This window comes from Dama dama, chromosome 20, assembly GCF_033118175.1.
Source record: "Dama dama isolate Ldn47 chromosome 20, ASM3311817v1, whole genome shotgun sequence".
NCBI lineage: Eukaryota > Metazoa > Chordata > Mammalia > Artiodactyla > Cervidae > Dama > Dama dama.
This window is the reverse complement of record NC_083700.1, coordinates 3,557,259-3,581,035: the sequence shown is the minus strand read 5'-3', so window position 1 is coordinate 3,581,035 and position 23,777 is coordinate 3,557,259. Positions and strand designations below refer to the sequence as shown.

At 43.4% G+C, this 23,777-nt stretch overlaps 2 protein-coding genes across 14 annotated transcripts in view; one reads left to right on the top strand and one right to left on the bottom strand.

The window, feature by feature from the left end:
• The window catches only part of GPR161 (G protein-coupled receptor 161), a 64,400-nt gene extending 54,782 nt beyond the window's left edge, over positions 1-9,618 (top strand). For all 10 annotated transcript variants that reach the window (XM_061120195.1, XM_061120200.1, XM_061120194.1 and 7 more), the window contains one exon: positions 1,439-9,618. In XM_061120195.1, the coding sequence (XP_060976178.1) occupies positions 1,439-1,704 (266 nt within the window). In that variant the 3' untranslated portion in view covers positions 1,705-9,618. The remainder of the gene's footprint in view (positions 1-1,438) is intronic.
• A 1,909-nt stretch (positions 9,619-11,527) lies between these two features.
• The window catches only part of DCAF6 (DDB1 and CUL4 associated factor 6), a 182,504-nt gene continuing 170,254 nt past the window's right edge, over positions 11,528-23,777 (bottom strand). For all 4 annotated transcript variants that reach the window (XM_061120187.1, XM_061120188.1, XM_061120189.1 and 1 more), the window contains 2 exons: positions 20,847-20,952; positions 11,528-11,996 (listed from right to left, as the gene is read on the bottom strand). In XM_061120187.1, the coding sequence (XP_060976170.1) occupies positions 11,932-11,996; positions 20,847-20,952 (171 nt within the window). In that variant the 3' untranslated portion in view covers positions 11,528-11,931. The remainder of the gene's footprint in view (positions 11,997-20,846; positions 20,953-23,777) is intronic.

Here is a 23,777-nt window from a genome sequence, read left to right as displayed (position 1 = left end):
GGAGGGGTCCAGGAACTTTGATATAATTTCTTCAGAAATGCTGACTGTGAAAATAAATATGGGCCACATCAGAGTTTATGTTCATAATTCGTCCTATCTTTTCTACCACTTCCCACCCAGATTCCAGATGAATGGAAGGGTTCATCATGGATGTCAAGGAGGCAGATAACGTCTGTTTTATGGGGAAAGTAGATTCAAGAACAGAGCTTGAATTAGCAGCCTCATGGGCCTTATAATATGTTACTCCCAAATTTTAAAAAAATGGACTGAAGCCTTCCCCAATCCACCCAGCCCACATATGGCCAACTCGCTCCATCAGCCTCCCTGTTGGGGGACCATATACCAAAGGCACTCTTCTTTGCAGACAGGGTGAGGGGCAGGCACTTTCAAGACCACATCAGTCCTCCTGGGAGTGAGTGGCAGGGCAGGGAGAGATCACGTGTTCCTCCCTTCTCTTCTTGGAGCGTGGCATGGGAATTGCCTACTCCAAGCAACATGAGGATTAGGGGATAAGCTGTCCCCTCCAAGATGTCAGGAGAAAAATAGGTAGTGAGGTTAAAAGTCATCAGGATGTGAAATTGAAGCCCCCCCCCCCCCAATCTGTTCACCTAAGTTGTCAGGGATCCTACTCCTTGGGGAAAGGGCACCTGACCTTTAATGTCCTTTAAATCCTGAGGTTCTCCATGGCTCTGAGGAGTCTCTGAATGGTTGTAGAAAGGCCAGAGACAACATTCAGGTTTGTGGAAGTTTATAGCCCAAACAGCTACACATTCCAGGGAGCTGAAAGACCAGAGAACTCTTTCACAGATGTAAACTAAATGAAATTACTCAGTCATGTCCAACTCTTTGGGACCCCATGGACTACACAGTCCATGGAATTTCCCCAGGCCAGAATACTGGAGTGGGTAGCCTTTCCCTTCTCCAGGGGATCTTCCCAACCCAAAGATCATACCCAGGTCTCCCGCATTGCAGGCAGATTCTTTACCAGCTGAGCCAAAAAGGAATCCCAAGGATATTGGAGTGGGTAGCCTGTCCCTTCTCCAGCGGATCTTCCCGACCCAGGAATTGAACTGGGGTCTCCTGCATTGCGGGTAGATTCTTTACCAACTGAGCTATCAAGGAAGCCCAATAGAAAGTATTTATCAAGCCTTTCCTACGAGCCAGACCTAAGCTAAAGCACCTTAGGAAGAACTGTTTAATTATCACAGGAACCCTTTGACATAAGGGGTGTGCCATGATCTCTTTATAGATTAGGAAACTGAAATTAGATTAAATGACTTCTAAGATTTCCCAAACAGTAAGTAGGGAATTATCGCCCAGGGACTCTAAACTCCAGAACCCACACTGGTCACCTGTTTGTCTCCCCTCCCCAGGTCAGTAAAGCAACAGCAGGCCGATCCTGGCCCCTCACTAACCCTTTTTCTGCCTTCTCTCTTAGAAGCTGCCAAGAACCCCATTCTTCATGTGAAAGCTGACGTGCACAAGTCGTTGGACAGTTACGCAACCAGCCTGGCCAAAGCCATAGAGGCTGAAGCCAAAATCAACTTATTTGGGGAGGAGGCTTTGCCTGGGGTCTTGCTTACAGCTCGGACTGTCCCTGGAATTGGCTTTGGGAGCCGCCGAGGCAGCAGAACTCTCGCAGGTCAGAGGCTGCAGCTTCAGAGCATCGAAGAGGGGAATGTTTTAGCCGCAGAGCAGAGATGAGGGTGGATGCCCGTTACCATCTGTGCCAGGGTCCCGGGAGCAACATCTGATACGCAGTCATCTGAAAAAACACTGAAAACCATGTCTGTAAGTGACTTCAGTGTCTGTGTGAGACCACACGCGGGCTTCTTGTTGATCCCAGTGATGGGACCAGAGGCATTGAGAGCACAAAACAAAGCAGATGGAGGTGTGGCTGAGACGTTGTGGGACGTGGGGTGTAAGGGGGGCTAGAGACCTCAGCTGGGCAGGAAGCCACCACGTGGGTCACATCCTCTTCGTCACCACCTGTGCCCTTGGGAGTCCAGCCGTGCACTGTACTAGAAGCCTCGGGACACTCTGGAGGATGGCGCTTCCTCTGTGTGGTTGATGCGGGCTGTGTGGGGCCATTGGTTCTACCCTAAATGGTCCCCAGAGGAGAGCCCAGGAGCAAGATACCCCAGACCCATGGCTACCGCCTTGCCGCCACTGGGGCCATCTGCTGATTCTAGTAGGGCCTGTTGCTGGCCACTGGGCGGAGGCAGCAGGTCTGGGGCGGTGGTTGCTGACGACAGGCCTCCCTATGGACTGGTGCTTTAGTGTTTTAAAAGAAGAGAGAAACCACTGTAAACAACAGGAGCAAGGAACAGATGCCAGATGTTTCATTTCTAGAGTTAAAAAGAAAAACAACCCGTTTGGTTAGGAAGCACCTTCATCTTCCAGACCTGAACAGGGCCGTGGGCGAAGCACTGCTGCGAAGTAGTTACTGCTGTCTTTGGAGGGAATCCCCTTCACACAGGAAGATCCCATGGAATAGGTTCCGTATGTGATGCTTGATGTACTGTTTAGATTAGCAGGCCTCCAGGGAAAACTCCCATGGTCAGCAGCTACTATTTCCCCGCCCTGAATGGCTCAAGACAAAGACTTGAAGGAACTCTGGACTTGGCCTCAGCAACTGTGTGCCGGCCCAGCTCTGCCTTCTATCAATCACTCGGGTCACTGGGGCTCCCTGTCACCTCTTGGTCATCCGGAAAATGAGATAGGGATGTGGAGTTGGACTGAACGGTGTGTGTGCGCTTCGTCATCCAGTCATGTCTGAGTCTTTGTGGTCCCATGGACTGAGTGGCGGCAGGGGTCCTTTCTAACTCTGATCTTTGATGTTCCCTGAATTTGTTAGTGGGAAAAAAGTGACCCACGGATCAGTATTTGCACAGCTTTTGGGTGTGGTGTCTAATGGGCATGTGACACACTTCAGGCCTGATCCTGAGGCGTGGGCTGATCCAGTGTGTCTGTTTAGAACACAGTCCTGACAGGACGCCAACCAGTAGGACACATAAATGGGCGCAGAGGGCGTGTCCTCAGAGGTGGAAAGTGGGGCTATGGATTGTGATGCGTATGTTAGATCTCTCCCCGCCCCCTGTGAGATGGGATGGCCTAGTGTGTGGGCTTGCAGCAGTGGCTGTGGTGGCTGAAGCCTAGATGATAGCAGCCAAGTGCAGGTCTCTCCCCACTTCTGAATTCCAGGTGGTCAGCAGGGGATAGATTCTGAGATCTCCCGCATCTGGCATAAGGCAGCTGCTCCAGAAAGTGCCTCACCTTTGCAGTGTTTACTGTGGTCTAACTGGTTCTCCAGGAGGCAGTGCGTCTTTGCTGTGTGGCAGAGACCAGTGGTTGGCCGGTCCCTGTGTCTGCAGTTTACAAACGTCTTTTCCTTAGACCTGGGGGCTGCTACCTTCACAGCGATCAAATTCATCAGTCTACATTCCGGATGGAAGAGGGAAGAAGCAGAGGGCAGTCTCACCTGTGGGTTCTGCTGAGGTGATGTGCAGATCACTCAGATTCTGCTCTCACTACTGGCTGGCATTCCTAAATCTGAGGGCATTTTTGCTTTCTGTATTTTTTCCTAGCATTTGTCCGTATCCAGTTTCTAGAGGGACCATATTCCTGAGCTTCTAGTATGCTCTGAGGTGGAACAGGGCAAGAACCTAGGATGACCCACCCCCCACCGACCCCATCCACCCCCATTAGGCCATTTTGAGTGCAACGAAGTGGCTTGCATCCCAGGAGTTGGAAAGTGCCTTCCCTGGACTATACTTGGCTGGGCTCTAAGAAGAGTCCTGAGACCTCCCAAGTCTTCACAGGCTGATCCCAGCCTAGCTGGGATACACTAGATTTCATCTAAGCCAATCTAGAAATACTGTACTTCCCAAAAGCATTCTCTGTGTTTGTTTCCTCTTTTGTACTTCAGTCCATTCATTCATCTACCAAGCACTGCACATCTAGTGTGTGCAAGGCATCAAGCTAGGCTCTGTGAGTAATAACATTAAAGTGTTTTCACTCTAATGTAGGAAGAGACCTAGAGGAGACTGAGGCTAATAAACAGCAAAGTCAAGTAATGGTTCTCGAAAGAACTGCAGGCTCTATAGGGAGGTGAATATTCCCAATTAGAAGGAGTTAGGGGTAGCGCCCTCTAGGAGGTGACTGAGCCAAGACTTGCAGCATATCTGGCAGCTAGAACCATATTCTGCATATTTAGGAATTCAGATACTCCTTATTCAGCCTGAGTGAGAAGGGAGCACAAACGGAGGGGAGAGGGGAGAGGACAAAGACACACTCCCCATACACTGAGGTTTCTGGGAGGCAGTTTTGGGGACACTTGTCCTTAGGGCAGAAAGTCAAAACCCCGACTGCCCTTGCTGAACGCTGGCCCATCAGCTTTATTCTGCTGTGCAGCGGCAACCTAAGGCCTTCCTGAGGGGGCCGCGTGGGGAGTGGTAGGTGGGACATTCGGCCACTTATTAAGATAAAAACCTCAGTTCTGCATCTTCTAGTTTTGACAGGACCACCTGTAGGACTGTTGCCCATCTCTGCTTCTTTCATCGAGATTACCACTTGACTAAGTGCCCCCATGCTCTCTCCCAGACACCAGGTTTGGAGGCTAGTGTGACCTGGAAGGCAGGATGTCCCGCACTGCCAAGCATACAGGTCACTACCTAGGCTTCTCCGAGGCGCCGACTCAGGGCCTTCGACGGCAGGCGGCAGCAGCGCGGCGGTGGTGTCACTAGTGGGAAGGAGCCAAGGATCAAGCCGAAGGCTTGTTTGCTTCTGGCTTAGAGCACCTCCTCTCATCGCTGGGTCTCCACTGCTGTCCCCAGCCTTTCAAGGACCACCCAGCTAGCTTGCTGACACTGCTCAGCTGTGTGATCTTAAACAAAGCACTGCTACAGAAATGGGGTTGAGAAATATAAGACAAGGGCCATCTGTTGCTAAAGTTGCTGATGTTATTTGATTCTCATTTAAGGAGCTGCTGTGTAGTCTCTGAGCAACTGGCGAGACTAACTCAAGTATTTGCAAAGGACAAGGAATCCTGGGGTGGACAGGACAGAAGAGGGAGGAAAAGGGCTCTGATACAGTGAGAGATAAGAAAGCTTTCTTAAAAGTGAACATGTATATTATCCAGGGTGAAACAGATCACCAGCCCAAGCTGGATGCATGAGACAAGTGCTCGGGCCTGGTGCACTGGGAAGACCCAGAGGAATGGGGTGGAGAGGGAGGTGGGAGCGGGGATCGGGATGGGGAATACGTGTAAATCCATGGCTGATTCATGTCAATGTATGACAAAACCCACTACAATATTGTAAAGTAATTAGCCTCCAACTAATAAAAATAAATGAAAAAAAAATAAAGTGAACAATGCAAAGAAATAGAGGAAAACAACAGAATAGGAAAGACTGGAGATCTCTTCAAGAAAATTAGAGATACCAAGGGAACATGTCATGCAAAGAGGGGCTCAATAAAGGACAGAAACATATAGGACAGTAAGGACCTAACAAGAAGAAGAGATTAAGAAGAGGTGGCAAGAATACACAGAACTGTACAAAAAGGCCTTACTGGCTGGGATAACCAAGATGGTGTGGTCACTCATCTAGAGCCAGACATCCTGGAGTGTAGTTCGTAGTTTGTTACTACAAACAAAACTAGTGGAGCTGATGAATTCCAGCTGACCTATTTCAAATCCTGAAATATGATGCTGTTAAAGTCCTGCACTCAGCATGCCAGCAAATTTGGAAAACAGCAGTGGCCACAGGACTGGAAAGGCCAATTTTCATTCCAGTCCCAAGGAAAGGCAATGCCAGAGAATGTTCAAACTACTGCACAATTGCACTCATTTTACATGCTAGCAAGGTAATGTCAAAATCCTTCAAAGTTAGACGTCAACAATATAGGGACCAAGAACTTCCATATGTACAAACTGGATTTAGAAAAGGCAGAGGAACCAGAGATCAAATTGCCAACATCTACTTGATCATAGCAAAACCAAGGGAATTCAGAAAAAGACATACTTCTGCTTCATTAACTATGCTAAAGCCTTTGATGGTATGGGTCACAACCAACTGTGGAAAATTCTTAAAGAGATGGGGATACCAGACCATCTTACTTGCCTCCTGGGAAACCTGTATGCAGGTCAAAAAGGAACAGGTAGAACTAGACATGGAACAGCAGATTGATTCCACATTGGGAGAGGAGTACGTCAAGGCTGTATATTGTCACCCTGCTTATTTAACTTGTATGCAGAGTACATCATGCAAAAGGCCAGGCTGGATGAAGCACAAGCTTCAAGACTGCCAGGAGAAATATCAATAAGCTCAGATATGCAGATGACACCAACCTCATGGCAGAAAGTGAAAAGGAACTAAAAGCCTCTTGATGAAAGTGAAAGAGGAGAGTGGAAAAAGCTGCCTTAAAACACAGCATTCAAAAAACTAAGATCATGGCATCCGGTCCCATAACTTCATGGCAATTAGATGGGTAAAAAGTCAAAACAGTGACAGGCTGGGCTCCGAAATCACTGCAACTGGTGACTGCAGCCATGAAATTAAAAGACGCTTGCTCCTTGGAAGAAAAGCTAAGACAAACCTAGACACCATATTAAAAAGCAGAGACATCACTGCTGACAAAGGTCCCTATAGTCAAAGCTATGGTTTTACCAGTAGTCATGTACGGATATGAGAAATGGATCATAAAGAAGGCTGAGCACCAAAGAATTGATGCTTTTGAACTGTGGTGCTGGAGAAGACTCTTTAAGAGTCCCTTGGACTGCAAGGAGATCAAACCAGTCAATCATAAAGGATATGAATATTCATTGGAAGGACTGATGCTGAAGCTCCAATACTTTGGCCACCTGATGCAAAGAGTCAACTCACTGGAAAAGAGCCTGATGCTAGGAAAGACTGAAGGCAGGAGAAGGGGATGACAGTATGAGATGGTTGAATGGCATCATCGACTCAATGGACATGAGTTTGAGCAGACTCCTGGGAGATGGTGAAGGACAGGGAGGCCTGGTGTGCTGTAGTTCATGGGCTTGCAGGAAATTAGACATGACTGAGCAACTGAACAGCAGCAACAGTGAGAGACCTTACTGGCTTGTTCAGATTTAGTGAGATGAGTATTTTTCTGTCCTGACAGTTGGTCCTTGAAATACAGATTAGACAGGTCTCTGGATGGACCACAGGATATATTCATGACAAGGGTTCAGCCTTGAGCCCCAGCTGTCTCCAGTCTAGAAGGAACTGTGGAGGTGATGTGGCTACAAAGGTTGAAGAAGGAAAGTAGTGTGTACTGAGTTACTACTCTGAACCTGACATGTTAAGGTACCTGAGTGCCTGTTGTGTGCTGGACATTGTTAGGCACTTCCAAATGCTTTATCTCATTGCTTATCAGCTCAAATGTGATATAATGGGGATAGCACAGGATTTGCTTTTGGAAGTTCTGGATTCACATTCCACACAGTATAGTAAGTGTCCTTGGGCCAACTACTCAATCTTTGTGTATTGCAGTTTTCTCATCTATAAAATGAATGTTGTATTCATTTTATATATTCATTTTATGTGGGGACACAGAATCCAAGAGGGTCTTCCTTCTGGGTGATAATGTGGATTAAGGCATTTAGCACAGTATCTGGGGCAAAGTTGATACTGGGCCACTGCTATTTTTCCTCCACTCTGCAGGTGGGTGTAGTATTTGTGCTTTACAGGGCTCTCAATGACAAGACGAGAATCTTGAAAAGTTACCAGTTACCCTACATAAGCAGTGTTGAAGGTTGTTGCCATGGGCGGTCATGTTTGCCGTACACTACAAAGGGACATGGTGAGAAAGGGGAAGACAATAGAGGCGAGGGAGCAAAGGGTAACTAGTATTTGCGGTTCAGGAGATCAGAAGGAGTGGAACTGAGCTTTTCTGTTAATGGCCATTGAAGATGATGGAGTCCCAGGCTGGTGTGGCATCTGGAATCAAAGCACAAGCTCAGCTCTGACCTCCCTTAAGGGACAGTCAGAAGGGACACCCTCCTGAGGTGTTACCAGGTTCTAAGGGCAGCTCCTTCCTGCAGTGACAGTGATGCTTGGCAGTGGCCTTGGCACTTGGATTCAGACTCTGCGCCCCTCAGAGTCCCTGAGGGGAGAGGCAGTGCAGGGGCAGCAGACTGTGCGCCCACCCACGGGATACAGAGAGCCCCAGCTAAATTCCAGGGGAGAGTGAAGAGAAATCAGAGTTTTCACCCTCAAGCAAAGGAAAGTGGCTGTGAGCACAGCCGTATATGACTACAAGAGGGGGCAGAGCTGGATCATCCTTCTGATTTGGGAAAGGGGACACTCAATCCAAGGAGGCCTCAGGAAGTCCAGAGAATTGTCCAAGGTCTCAAAGCGTCCTTGGCCATGTGACTGAGAGAAGCAAAAACACAGCTCTGCAGCTTGAGGAGGACGAGAGATAGTTGACAGTCATCATTAATAGAAGAACAGACCAGTGGGGCTTTATTGGGTCGGTAGAAAAAACTATTGTAAACCAAGGAATTTGGGGATTAGAATATCTGCTTGCCAGAACTATAAAAAACTGCAGGCCTAAGGAAAGTGATCAGATTGCACTGGAAAGAATTCAAAGAACAAACTCAAATCTGTATGATTACCAAGAACACAGTTCTACTCATTGTTATTTTTAGGAGAACAAAACAGACAAAGCTGTTTTCATTTCCCTCAGAGAGCAATTCCCTGAGCAGTATTAATAGCTTAAGAATTAAAAGCCACTTATGTTTTTCCTTTTGACACCACCATTTTGAAATATCGTTAATCGTAAGCGAGTCAGGGTTTCTCAGAGGAAAAGACAGTCTGGGGAGGATCACAGGCCTGAGCAGGCAAGACCACACTGAGAGTGCGGCGGAAGGAGCCCGTGTGGCTGGAAATAGGTCAGTCAGTGATGTGCAAGGAGCAGAGTCCTGTGCTGCGCTCTGATAATGGACCCCTGGATGCAAAGGCGGTTAAAACCCAACCTTCAAGACAAAAGCAAGCTGATTCAGAAATACACCTCACTTGAAGTTTTTGGATCTTTTTTTTTAATTAAAAAAATGCTTAGTGTTAGTCGCTGAGTCATATCTGACTCTTTGTGTCCCCATGGACTGCAGCCCACCAGGCTCCGTCCATGGGATTCTCCAGGCAAGAGTACTAGAGTGGGTTGCCATTCCTTTCTCCAGAGGATCTTCCCAGCCCAGGGGTTGAACCTGGGTTTCCTGCATTGTAGGCAGATTCTTCACTGTCTGAGCCATCAGGGAAGCACCCCCCACCCCCGCGCCAAATGCTTAGGATCATTATAAATCAGTATTTATAAACAAGTACATTTAGAATAATTTTGTTTGCCTGATTAAATATCTGCGTTTTGGCTTGTGCAGAGCTGTGCAAATTGTGAGTTCGTGCTTATGGACTGTGGACTCGTCTGGGTGTCTCCTCCTTTACCCGTACCCTTTTTCTGCAGCCGTGCCCTTTTCTCAAGCCTCCCTTCCCACGGGCTGAAAAGCGGAAGGAGACTAAGCCAACTGTGGCACAGTCCATACCACAGTCACCTGGGTACAGCATTCATGTGTTTTTAATAAACTCGTGCAAGAAAATTAGATTCACGGAGTACTGTTAAATGACTGGGGAGTGACCAGGAAATACACAGCAAACACTGTTTAAAAATTCTAAGTTTTAAAGGAGGATTAATGACGAGCAGTGCTCTCTTGCTTGGTCGGCCCCACAACCAAAGTCAAAGGGTGGATGGTAGAGATTATCAGACTTGGTACAACCTCAAGGCACAGAGCCTACCGCATTTATCTGACCCTGTACCTGCCAGCCGTAAAGCCATATTCCTTTTTCTGAGTGATTGAGTGGAACACTGAGATCCAGAGTCTAACTTGCGATCTTGGCATCCCCCCCTCCTCCACACACACAAGCAGTGGATCATTGGAGTGGCCAGGACTCATCAACTCTGCCTCTGTATAATCTTTCCTCTTCGCTGTCTTCTTGACTACTTGTTTGGCCTGCCCTGCTCCTTTATAACCAATTGGTGATACGTGCTCAATCGTGTCCAACTCTTTGTGACCCCACAGACTGTAGCCCCCCAGGCTCCGGGGAATTCTCTCAGCAAGAATACTGGAGTGGGGGTGCCATTTCACTCTTCCAGGGGACCTCCCCAACCCAGGGACTGAACCTGCGTCTCCTGCACTGACAGGCAGATTCTATACCACTGAGCTACCACAGAAGCCCATTGTAACATACAGCACAAAACTACAAAATCAGTAAAACTAAGGCACCTAATTCCTTGGACAAACACCACTTTTTAAATGTGTGGGTTGCAGTTTGGGGTTCCTAGCAAACTTGAACCAGAAGTTCAGAACTCCTCCACTCCCAGCTGCCCGGCCTCCTTCACTGTCAGTATCTTGTGCCAAGTGAACACAGTGAAGGGAAGTCATTGATTGTCTCCTGTTGTTTCTCCTGCCAGTCACCCTTGACCCCACTGCGTACTCCAGGTCTGCTCTATTAGTTTTCCAGCACTTCTCCGTGCCTGTTCTAGTGGAAGAGACTGTTATTTTGTGTGCTGCAGTAATCTTTTCAGTTATTCTGTAAAGCCCTCCGACCTTTCATGTGGTCCTAACACAGCCCCTGAGACTTACAGGGTGAGACAGGACTACCTCCAATTTAGGGAGGAGGACACAGAAGCCCAGAGAAATCAGATGGCTTGAGCAGGTCACATAACTATTTGGGAACCAGAAATAGACCCTAATGCTTTTTGAAAATCATGCAGCTGACCTCTAATTCCTTTCCCTTTTGACCATTTAGCATATTCCTATTACAGATACGTATGTGTCCTGCCCAGACTAAGAGCTAGACATTGAAGGCCAACTGAAGTTCCTGAGCCAACTAGTTTTCCCCTCTATCCAAAAGCCATCTGTCTTCTCTTAGCAACGTGTCCCTGGGTCTGCAGTCATCTGGGAGGAACCATCCCTGATCTCCACATGGGAATCTGGCCACACCTGTGAGTCTATTTGTAGCTCAGTCAGAGACAGCAGCATGACAGTTTAGGGGATAGGAGACAGAATTACTGAAGTGTTAAGTCTATAGGAACCTGTAAGATAGACCTGGGTGTAGATGCTTAAGTTGGGTGAAGACGGACACCAGCGAGGAGCAGGACCAGGAATTAGGAGACTGGATGGTCAACATTTTCAGCTGAAATCTAGAAGGTGGAGACAGGAAGGCCAGAAGCCAGAACTCTTCAGAACAAACTTGTGTTAATATGTTACTTGAGTATCCATGATGCTCTGAGATTGCATGGGGACTAACCCCTGTACTTGGGTAATGAGGGACCACTAATCATGAAAGATGATCATTAGAGATAAAGCACTTTGGAAGGAGAAATGAAAAAAAGGTCTTGTATATAATTCCGTCAAAGAGAAGTCAAAACAGAAAAGGTTATTAAATCTAGAAGAGATTTAGAAAATGGGTCAAGATAGCAAGGCATTAAATAAAAAGTCAAATTCAGGATATCATAAAACAACCAACTTCTTTAATTAGAAAGCAATAAACATGCAGATGGCAAGTATAGACATTTCTTTGAACCAATATTTTCACTATAATGAAAATTCCTCTTCAACATTGATCCAAGCTCCCACATCTGAAGGTTAGGGAAAATATTGCACTTTGCATTTTCTAGCACTCCTCACACATGGCAAAAAGTTTTAAAAACATTTTGCTAGTTTTGTTTTACACACACTCCCAAATTCATGCACGCAATCATTCCAAACCAATGTTAGGTTATCCCCCCCAAAGGGAAAAAACTCAAAAAAACCACAACCTTAAAATTGCACTAAAGCTCTGTAAAGAAAAAAAATATATAATAAATGTCTTATACAAATTTCAGAACATCTAAGTGCTTGCCAGTAAGAATTGATTATTCTTCATCTTCATTTTCATTCTCCTGACCAGAGCCTTCTGATCTGTCACTCTCCAACCGGTCTGGAAAACACAGAAGACAAAAACAAAAACAAACAAAAAAAAAACACCTTTAGTATTACAATCAAAATAACTGTCAATGCCTTAAATAAAACTGATTAAAATGTGTATAATTCAAAATATCATCATGTAAAAATCAGCTCACAGCTATGTGTAGAAGTTATTTTTGCCTCTAGAGGCAAAGAATAAAGGAAACGGCACTATTAACGTAGAATATTCATGTAATTCTAAAGATTAAAAAAAATTACACAGTTAAAAAAAAAGATAGATCTTGATCTATTGTGGTCTACTGCAATGACTTCAAACTGTGTTCCTTGGAGTCTAGGAGCCCTAGGAGTTATATCAGGTGTCACCAAAGGGAGTGAGAGGGAAGCTGTGCAAGAGAATCTGGGAATCACTCCCTAGTTGGCTCAGATGGTAAAGAATCTGTCTGCAATGCAGGAGACCCGGGTTCAGTCCCTGCCTGGGTCAGGAAGATCCCCTGGAGAGGGAAATGGCAAGCCACTCCAGTATTTCTGCCTGGAGAATCCCATGGACAAGAGCCTGGCGGGCTGCAGAGTTAGACAGGACAGAAGCGACTTAGCACGTAACACACATATTTCTGGTTATAAAAATATTTCTTAAATATCTGCTATGTTCCAGGATACAGTGGTGACCAAAGCAGTCACAGTGTCTTCTCTGTCCTCAAGGAGCTTCTCTAGGTTGAACACTCAAGGGAGTGTACAATTACAGCCTGGTGAGCCAGCATGGCATGTCCTCCCAAGTTCCATGCTTTACATTTGATGTCCCTCTGCTTGGGACACTTTCACCTAGTTCTTCAGCTATAAAGGTTAGGCTTACTCAATACAACTATTTTTCCCTTTGTGAAACTTTCCCCAGACTTTCTCAGATACCCAACTTGCAGAATTATGAACTCCCTCCTTCAGGTTCCAGAATATTTCATATGTACCATATGATGATGATTCTAATTACAGTACTAGTCTATTTTCACATCATCTTGCAGACTGAGCTCCTGGGAGGGTAGGAGTTATTTCTTTTTATCTTTTATCCTCAGGGCCTAGTACAAGAGGTTCAATGAAGGTTTATCAAATAAATGAATATAAGTTTTACTAAGACAAGATATATTACATTAGGCTGTATAAAGAAGGCAAGGGTGTATAAAGTATCAAATCACTACTGCCACTAGGATGGAACCCTTTCTATCATAGAAACACTTATCCGGGAAACTGGGAGGGGTAAAGGTTAGACGCAGTGGAAATAATTCAGGCTTCTCAACACCAAGAGAAGATGGAATCCTGAGATTTTATTATTCACAGGGGTTTAAATACTCCCAGTGAATTCTAAATTGTCAACACCAGTATACAGAAGGGATGTATGTTTAATTGTCCAGCACCAACTCCATTTCAATGTCAACCTAAGGAGATAATATCTGTGTATATGATTTGTAACCTGAGTTATACAAGTTTTAGTTATTATATAAAAGTGTTCAATATACATTTGTAAGATAAAATAAGATTATAATAAATCTTCACAGGTCACTAAGGAATCTAAACACAGTGGAAGACTTTCTGATCAATAATAAGTTACCTAAGGGATGTGAGTATAAAAGAGATTATGCTATATTTATTGTGTGATATACTTTCATGGGAGAGAACAAAACATGAATTTGCTGTTCTGCTTACCTAGAGTATCATTAAGTAAGATGCCTGTCATCTTAGTGGAACATGTTTAAATCGCATCCACATATTTTAAAATGTGCAGGATGACCCACTTCTTTTTGGTTGTCACATTATGAATGAAGATGGGGAAATGGAGGGTTAAGATGAAATGTCACAGCCCTGAAATCAGGGAGTTTACAGCAAAGTCCAAAGCAACCAACATGAAGTCGAGTGAGGGCCTAGGGTCTCTTACATAGGTCACAGAGTAACTGACAGTGGCTTCTGGAATGAGGAAGAGGGCAGAATGGTGGTTCTTTTCCCAGATATTTCTCACACAACTTCTGCAGAGTCATCTCTCTCAGAATATAAACCCAATTTTTAAGAACAAAATTAAATAAAATATTTTTGTCCACAGAGTACTACTGAGGTAATAAAACTGCAAAGCAGTTCAACACTTTCACAAATCTCTGGCTGGCAATTACAGGCCAAGGAGGGCTGAGGACACTGTTCTTTAAAATGAGAACTAGAAATAATGACTTGAAAGCCACTGTTTTCAACAGCAAGACAATACCAAGTTGCTACTGTAAATAAGGGTTACATTTGTGGAAAGGCTCCTTTATTCTCTTTTAGAAATACTTCTTTCTGAAATTATTTTTGATCAGGAAAAATATGAGATACTATTAATAAGCTGGCTGGGGCTGGAAAGAGGGGACAACAGAGATGTGAAAACAGTTACCCAACGGAAACCTGTATTCCACAAAGAATCAACACAGCACTCCTGGTTAGCTAGAGATTTGATGCTAGAAGTTCATTCATTCACTCACCCATTCATTCACAAAACACTGACTGGGCAACTATTATGTGCTAGGCACTGCTGTTCTCGGAACTAGCTACCCAGATGTGAATAAGACAAACTAGGTCTCTGGTCTTAATGAACTCACTTTCTAGAAAAGAAAAACAGAGAACAAGACAATATATTTTTCTCCTTTAATCTGTGTAACAAGGCAACAAATAAATGAAGTTAGAATAAGTACTTGAGGAAAAACAGGCAATGACCAGAGAGTGAGTGATGAGGAGGGTGTGCATATTAAGCAACTTCATACTGAGTGACGAGGGAACACTTCTCTAAGGAGGCGACACTGGACCTGAGACTCAATTGTATGTTCAGTTATTAGTGAAGCTGGCAAACAAAGCTGCCTAAAAGGCAGAGAAACAGCCAGTGAAAAGGTCCTAAATATGCTAATAGCTTTATGAGTTGGAGGAGGAAAGCAGTCACTTATGGTTAATATGTAGTGAGCGAGCAGAAAACGAACTCAGTGGCTGGCAGGTCTATCTCTTGTAGATCAGAGTATGAAGTCTAGGTTTTATTTTATGAGCAGTGGGAAGCCCCTGAGAATTTTAAGCAAGGGTGACATAACCTAATGTACTTCTTAAAAAAGGGAGTCAGCAAACTATGGCCCCTGGGAAACCATCCCTTAGCCTATTTTTGTAAATAAAGTAGTATTAGGGCATAGCCATGCCCTTGATCCACTTATTATCTTTGGCTGCTTTTGCAACACAGTGTCAGAAATGAGCAGCTGCAACAGAAACCACATGGCCCACAAAGCCTATTTACTTTCTGGCCATTTAAAGAAAAGGTTTACTAACCCACAAGCAAGGAGGGGTAAGAAAGCCTTCCTCAGTGATCAATGCAAAGAAATAGAGGAAAACAATAGAATGGGAAAGACTTAGAGATCTCTTCAAGAAAATTAGCAATACCAAGGGAACATTTCATGCAAAGATGGGCTCAATAAAGGACAGAAATGACATGGACCTAACAGAAGCAGAAGACATTAAGAGCTGGCAAGAATACACAGAACTATACAAAAAAGATCTCCACAACCCAGATAACCATGATGGTGTGATCACTCACCTAGACCCAGACATCCTGGAGTGTGAAGTCAAGGGGTCCTTAGGAAGCATCGATACGAACAAAGCTAGTAAGGAGATAGAATTCCAGTTGAGCTATTTCAAATCCTGAAAGATGATGCTGTGAAAGTGCTGCACTCAATGTGCCAGCAAATGTGGAAAAGTCAGCAGTGGCCACAGGACTGGAAAAGGTCAAATTTCACTCCAATCCCAAAGAAAGGCAAGGCCAAAGAATGCTCAAACTACCACACAATTGCACTCATCTCACACACTAGCAAAGTAATGCTCAAAATTCTCCAAGTTAGGCTTCAACAGTATGTGAACTATGAACTTCCACATGTTCAAGCTGGATTTAGAAAAGGCAGAGGAACCAGAGATCAAACTGCCAACATTCATTGGGTCATAGAAAAAGCAAGAGAGCTCCAGAAAAACATCTACTTCTGCTTTACTGACTATGTCAAGGCCTTTGATTATGGATCACAACAAACTGTGGAAAATTCTTAGAGATGGGAATACCAGACCACCTGACCTGCCTCCTGAGAAACCTGTAAGCAGGTCAGGAAGCAACAGGTAGAACTGGACATGGAACAACAGACTGGTTCCAAATCAGGAAAGGAGTACATCAAGACTGTATATTGTCACCCTGCTTATTTAACTTATATGCAGAGTACATCATGAGAAACGCTGGGCTGGAAGAAGCACAAGCTGGAATCAAGATTGCTGGGAGAAGTATCAATAACCTCAGATATGCAGATGACACCACCCTCAGAGTGGAAAGCAAAGAACAACTAAAGAGCCTCTTGATGAAAGTGAAAGAGGAGAGTGAAAAAGTTGGCTTAAAGCTCAACATTCAGAAAACTAAGATCATGGCATCCAGTCCAATCACTTCATGGCAAATAGATGGGGAAACAATGGAGACAGTGACAGACTTTATTTCCTTGGGCTCCAACATCACTGCAGATGGTGACTGCAGCCATGAAATTAAAAGATACTTGCTCCTTGGAAGAAAAGCTGTGACCAACTTAGACAGCACATTAAAACGCAGAGACATTACTCTGCCAAAGCTATGGTTTTTCTAGTGGTCATGTATGGATGTGAGAGCTGGACTATAAAGAAAGCTGAGTGCCGAAGAACTGATGCTTTTGAACTGTGGTATTGGAGAGGACTCTTGAGAGTCCCTTGGACTGCAAGGAGATCAAACCAGTCCATCCTAAAGGAAATCAGTCCTGAATATTCTTTGGAAGTACTGATGCTGAAGCTGAAACTCCAATACTTCGGCTACCTGATGCGAAGAACTGACTCATTGGAAAAGACCCTGATGCTGGGAAAGACTGATGGCAGAACGAGAAGGGGATGACAGAGGATGAGATGTTTGGATTGCATCACTAACTCAATGGACATGAATTTGAGTAAGCTCAGGGAACTGGTGATGGACAGGGAAGCCTGGCGTGCTGCAGTCCATGGAGTCGCAATGAGTCGGACACGACTGAGCGACTGAACTGAACTTACTGACCCACATTTTTTTTTTTTTGCATACCAAGTCTTTATGTCTCTTTATTATTTTTTTTATAATCCTCTTTTCCCTTTTTTTATTTTTATTTTTTTTAGCCATTAAAAAGAATTCATTTGAATCAGTTCTAATGAGATGGATGAAACTGGAGCCCATCATACAGAGTGAAGTAAGCCAGAAAGATAAACACCAATACAGTATACTAACACATATATATGGAATTTAGAAAGATGGTAATGATAACCCTATATGCAAAACAGAAAAAGAGACACAGATGTACAGAACAGACTTTTGGACTCTGTGGGAGAAGGCGAGGGTGGGATGTTTCGAGAGAACAGCATCGAAACATGTATATTATCTAGGGTGAAAGAGATCACCAGCCCAGGCTGGATGCATGAGACAAGTGCTCGGGCCTGGTGCACTGGGAAGACCCAGAGGGATCGGGTGGAGAGGGAGGTGGGAGGGGGGATCGGGATGGGGAACACATGTACATCCATGGCTGATTCATGTCAGTGTATGGCAAAAACCACTACAATATTGTAAAGTAATTAGCCTCCAACTGACCCACATTTTTAAAAAGCCTCCTCTTACTGCTATGGAAATCAGACTATATGAAGGCGAGAGCAGAAGTGGGGAGACCAAGATAGATGAATATGGATTGTATTCTGGAGTAAAGCCACCCTAACTGATAGAGTGAATTTGTACCTGACTGGGTAAGTGCCTGTACATTCAGTGTGATGTCAGTTCTACAGATACGGCTATCTAGATCAACATGTGCCATGTTCCAGAGGTATGAATGAATGCTCCCAGGTTTTATAAACCATGTTAACACTTTGGACTTTACCCTAAGAGCATGGGCAGGCACAGGAGAATTTTAAAGAGGGGAGTAAACCGAGTAGATTGTAACATGTTCTAGAAGAGTTTGGAATGGTTCACACACCATCTCTCCAAAGCCTGTCAAAGCTTCTAGGGATCGCAAAACTGCCTGTATGTCTCATGAAGTTGCCTAAACTAAACGTCTTTAGTACAGCATTCATGAGAATAATTTTGGGTGCTTTTTTAAAATGCAGAAGCTCAAATCCTATTCAGATAAAATGAATCAGGATCTTTAGTGTGCAGGAACCAGGTATTTGTAGTTTTGAAAAGATTTAAAGCGCACTCTTCATTAAAAATCACAACTATAGCAGGATGGAGCTGACTTCCCAGGAAGCCTGTGGAGTAATAGAATGGCTGAAGTATTCTGTGGCTAGCTTGTGCTTCCACAATCAAAGTCTGTTAGAAACTGTCCTTGAATATACAGACATCATTGTACTTGGAATACAGGACAATGAAGAAAAGGAGAGCAAAGGAGTAGCTGACTCATCAAATAACTAGATATCTTAAGAATAAAAGCAGCAGAAATATCAACTCTTGGTTACCTTTTCGTATCAAGGATTTTACCTAAGAGAAACAAGAGGGTGAGTTAGGTTGACTAAGCCAACTACAAAGTGTCTCCCTTTGATTGCTGGCAAAAAAAAAAAAAACAATAGAAGAAAGGGAACTTTATATTATAAGCATCTAAGTCTAAAATCAAAGAAAGAGAGTAATAACTGAGTTAACAAACCATTGCTACATCAGTACCCATTTAAAATAGATTCTTGCACAAATGAAAGGAGAAAGTTCCCTACAGGCAAACTCAGAAAGAGCCATTCACCAGATGAACTCTTCATATGAACAAGCAAATTTATTTATCATAATCAGCAAATGTTTTTCCTGTTCTATAAAATGGTGCCTCCTCAAATCTGAGGTCAAGTGAATTTTAAGAGTTACTTATTCTTATTGAAGAAAACAGATCAAAAGATGTCATAGTGAATAACATGGGGGCCAAAAGAAGTATTATGATAATATTCTGTTGGACTGCAAACATTTTTCTATTTTCATTTAGGTTTATTTTTTGTTTTGCTTTGACCACTTGAAATTTTTATTCTTTCCTTGTAATAGTTGATATTGACAATTTGAGGGTTTTCTTTCCAGCTCCTTTAATTACAGACATAAGGAGCTTCTTTCAATTCTTAGATGTACCACAATCTTCCAGGACTTAAGACAAATGCTATATACTCTTTTTTTTTGCCAGGAATACTTATGTCTCCCTTCCCCACTCTCTGAGGAAATCATATGCAATCTGCCATTTATATAGACCTGAAGGTCTGAAACAGAAAGGTCAAAGTGAAAGTCACTCAGTCGTGTCCAACTCTCTGTGACCCTACAGACTGTAGCCCACCAGGCTCTTCTGTCCATGGAATTCTCCAGGCCACAATACTACAGCGGGTAGCCCATTCCCTTCTCCAGAGGATCTTCCCAACCCAGGGATCGAACCCAGGACAGAAGTTATCCTAACAAAGAGTGAGGGTGGGAGGGGACAGCATGACTGTAAAGATTCTGAGGTAGGAAAGAGTTTGAGGTACCCACAGATTTAGAGAGGGCCAGAGAGGATGGAGAGGGAAATGGCAACCCACTCCAGTGTTCTTGCCTGGAGAATCCCAGGGACGGTGGAGCCTGATGGGCTGCCGTCTATGGGGTCGCACAGAGTCGGACACGACTGAAGTGACTTAGCAGCAGCAGCACAGAGAATAGAGAGGACAGAGAAGGAAAGAATGGAGCAGAAAAGCAGTAAGAAAAGTAGTTGAAATCAGGTCATCCAGAGGACTGCATGTCTTATTCATGACTTGAATACATGTTCCTGCAACTGAAATTCGTAGGTAAAAGGGGAGTGAGTGCTTGGAAGCTAGTTTCAAATTCAGGTTTTACCGTTTATCAGCTGTGTGACCTGGAGTGAGTTATCAAAAATAAGCTACTAGGTAGAGGGCAGGAGCTAACTGAGGATAAATTTGTGAAATGATTGGTATGCTGCCTGATTCATTAAAGGTACTCTATACATGGTTGTTGTTGTTGTTATTAAATAATACTCAACATATAAAGAAATTTGTGTTATCAATGAAGTGATAAACATTTTGTTTATAATCGAACTGGATACTTTCTATTGTTATGAACACACATTATTCCATTCCTTCTTGAAAATTAAGTTGTAATATAATGTAATTAATTGTAATGTGAAGTTTTGTATCTGAAGCACTGAACCCCATGGTTTATCATCTAAAACAAACAAAAATTTGAAAAATACATTGAGCTATTGTTTCAAATCTTTGTAGTAATACATTTATTTTTATATGGGCTGTGATTGATTTTGGCCAAATGTATCATTAAAAGGTACTTACTATAACACATCTTAAGGTTTATGGTATGATATTCCACTCTGAGAAGAAAACCACACCTGGTAAAGTTTTGAAGTGACGTCATATTTTTATTATGACACTTCAATAAAGTTGGCTCATGGGGATACAAATTACTGTACTAAGATCAAGAATTCATACCACTCAGTTCAAAAGTTAAGCTGCCTTCTATGTAGTCTGAGAGGACCTAATGCCAGCAAGAAATAAATTTCTCGTATTTTAAAAAAAACAAGTTAAAAAGTTAAGGCCAAAAAAAAGTTGGCCTTGATTTTGTAATTTAAGGAAATTAATAAAATCTCTTTATTTTTTGGCTGCATCATGTGGGATCTTAGGTTTCCCGACCAGGTATCAAACCCCTGCCCCCTGCAGTGGAAGTGCAAGTGCTAGCCACTGGACTGTCAGGAAAATCCCTTTTTTCTCCCTTAAATATAAATCCCTTTAATGTCAATCTTAAATAATGTTTTTTCAAATATAATAATGATTTTAATAGCACACTGACAGTTCTTACCAGCTCGAATATGGTTCAGTGAAGCCAACATCCTCAACATGAAAGAGGCTGGAACTGTAATGGTGTTTCTAGTCTCTTCCAGCATGAGTTCATTCCGAGTTATAACCTATGAGGCAAGTTAAATAACCATGTCAAAGATCACAGAGTAACTGTATGTTTTGCTTAGATACTAGGAGAACTGTAAAGAATTAACAGGAATTACTTCATTCTTCACATGTATCTATATGGGTCTATATTACCATCTTAAGGCTACCCAATGCCAAATAATTACTTAAGCTTGTAATCAACAGAGTAAGATCAGAAAACACTACTCTTTAACTGGAAGAAATACAAAGATCAAATGCTGAGGCTACCTGAAACTTGTAAGAATTCAATTTACTTTTACTTAAAATTTGTTTATAAAAACAAAGCAGTCTACTTTGTGTCCGCTTATTATTTTTTCCCTCTAGTGGAACTAATATTTTTAGTGAGAGCACTGTTAAAATTATTATCCCTGGGTCATTTGGGCCCCTCAAGGAAAATGTTACCTTAACTTCAAAAATAAACCTTTGGATGAGAGTTACCAATGAACTGTGTCTTAAGTACGGAAGAACAGGACTAAAGAACATCCATGAACATCTAGGGATTTAATGTATAATTACAGGCAGACGGAAAAAGAGGAAACCAAAGGGAATGGCAAAGGAAAAACAGAAAGGAAGGAAAGCAGTAGAGGAAGAAAAGACACTAACCTGATCAGCAGTCCCCCAGTGACATTACACTTTCAACTCATGCGGGTGCCCCACGGGGCCCTGTACAGCCCGGCCTCATTTGTCGGTCCCACTGAGCTGCACTGAGCTGCTTTCTTATGTGTCCTCTAGGTGTCAGCGCACGGATTGCCCATCTACCTTATAGTAACTTGAAACACTGCTGATCCTTCTGTCTCAAACACTCCTTTGATCCTGGTCCACCTGGTAAAGTCAGTTCAATTCTGATTTCCTCTGCGAAGAGACCTTCCCATTCCATTTACTCCAATTGAAAATTCCTTTCTACGAGTTTCCAGAACACTATGTGTACATTTCTGACACGGACCACACTGTATTCTGGTTGTTCATACATATGCCTGTTTTTTCTCACTAGTCTTTGGGTTCTGAAAGAAGGAGTTTATCTTTTTAAATTCAGGACTCTATCTGATATAGGGGCTTCCTACGTGGCACCTGCTTGCCAATACAGGAGACAAAAGAGACTTGGGTTCGATAGCTGGGTTGGGAAGACCCCCTAGAGTAGGAAATAGCAACCCACTCCAGTATTCTTGCTTGGAAAATTCCATGGACAAAAGGGCCTTAAGTGTTTAATATAGGTCTATTGACATAATGAGTAAAAATATATGTGGGAATCTCACTATGAACTGTCAACTGTGGTCTAGAGAACGAGTTTTTCAATTTATTAAGAGAGGGCTGTTGTTGTTCAGTTGCCAAGTCCTGTCCAACGTTTTGCAGCCCATGAACTACAGTATGCCAGGCTCCTCCACTATTTCCCAGAGTTTGCTCAAATTCACGTCCACTGAGTCGGGGATGCCATCCAACCATCTCATACTCTGCCTCCTCCTTCTCCTCTCACCCTCAATTTTCCCAGCATCAGAGCTTTTTCCAAGGAGTCAGCTCTTCACCTCAGGCGGCCAAAGTATTGGAGTTTCAGCTTCAGCATCAGCCCTTCCAATGAACAGTCAGGACTGATATCCTTAAGGGCTGACTGGTTTGATTTCCTTGTACTCCAAGGGACTCTCAAGAGTCTTCTCCAACACCACAGTTGAAAAGCGTTACTTCTTTGGTGCTCAGCCTTCTTTATGGTTCAACACTCATATCCGTACATGACAACTGGAAAAACCATAGCTCTGCTTATATGGACCTTTGTCAGCAGAGTGATTTCTCTGCTTTTTAATACACTGTCTAGGTTTGTATTTGCTTTCTTTCCAAGGAGCAGGCATCTTTTAATTTTATGGCTGCAGTCACTGTCCACAGTGATTTTGGAGCCAAAGAAAATAAAATTTGTCACTGCTTCCCCTTGTTTCCATCAAGCTGCCATGAAATGATGGGACTGGATGCCATGATCTGTTTTTTGAATGTTGAGTTTTAAGCCAGCTTTTTCACTCTCCTCTTTTATCCTCATCAACAGGCTCTTTAGTTCCTCTTTCAGTTCAGTTCAGTTGCTCAGTCATTTCTGATTCTTTGCAACCCCATGAACTGCAACATTCCAGGCTTCCCCATTCATCACCAACTCCTGGAGCTTATTCAAACTCATGTCCAAGGAGTCGGTGATGCCATGCAATCTTCTCATCCTCTGTCATCCCTTCTCCTCCCGCCTTCAATCTTTCCCAGCATCAGGGTCTTTTCCAATGAGTCAGTTCTTCGCATCAGGTGGTCAAAGTATTGGTGTTTCAGCCTCAGCATCAGTACTTCCAATGAACATTCAGGACTGATTTCCTTTAGGATGGACTGGTTTGATCTCCTTGCAGTCCAAGGGACTCTCAAGAGTCTTTTCCAACATCACAGTTTAAACGCATCAATTCTTCGGCACTCAGCTTTCTTTATAGTCCAACTCTCACATCCATACATGATGACTAGAAAAACCATAGCTTTGACTACATGGACCTTTGTTGGCAGAGTAATGTCTCTGCTTTTTAATGAGCTGTCTAGGTTGGTCATAGCTTTTCTTCCAAGGAGCAAGTATCTTTTAATTTCATGACTGCAGTCACCATCTGCAGTGATGTTGGAGCCCAAGAAAATAAAGTCTCTCACTATCTTCATTGTTTCCCCCATCTATTTGCCATGAAGTGATTGGACTGGATGCCATGATCTTAGTTTTCTGAATGTTGAGATTTAAACCAACTTTTTCACTCTCTTTCACTTTCATCATGAGGCTCTTTAGTTTTTCTTTGCTTTCTGCCATAAGGGT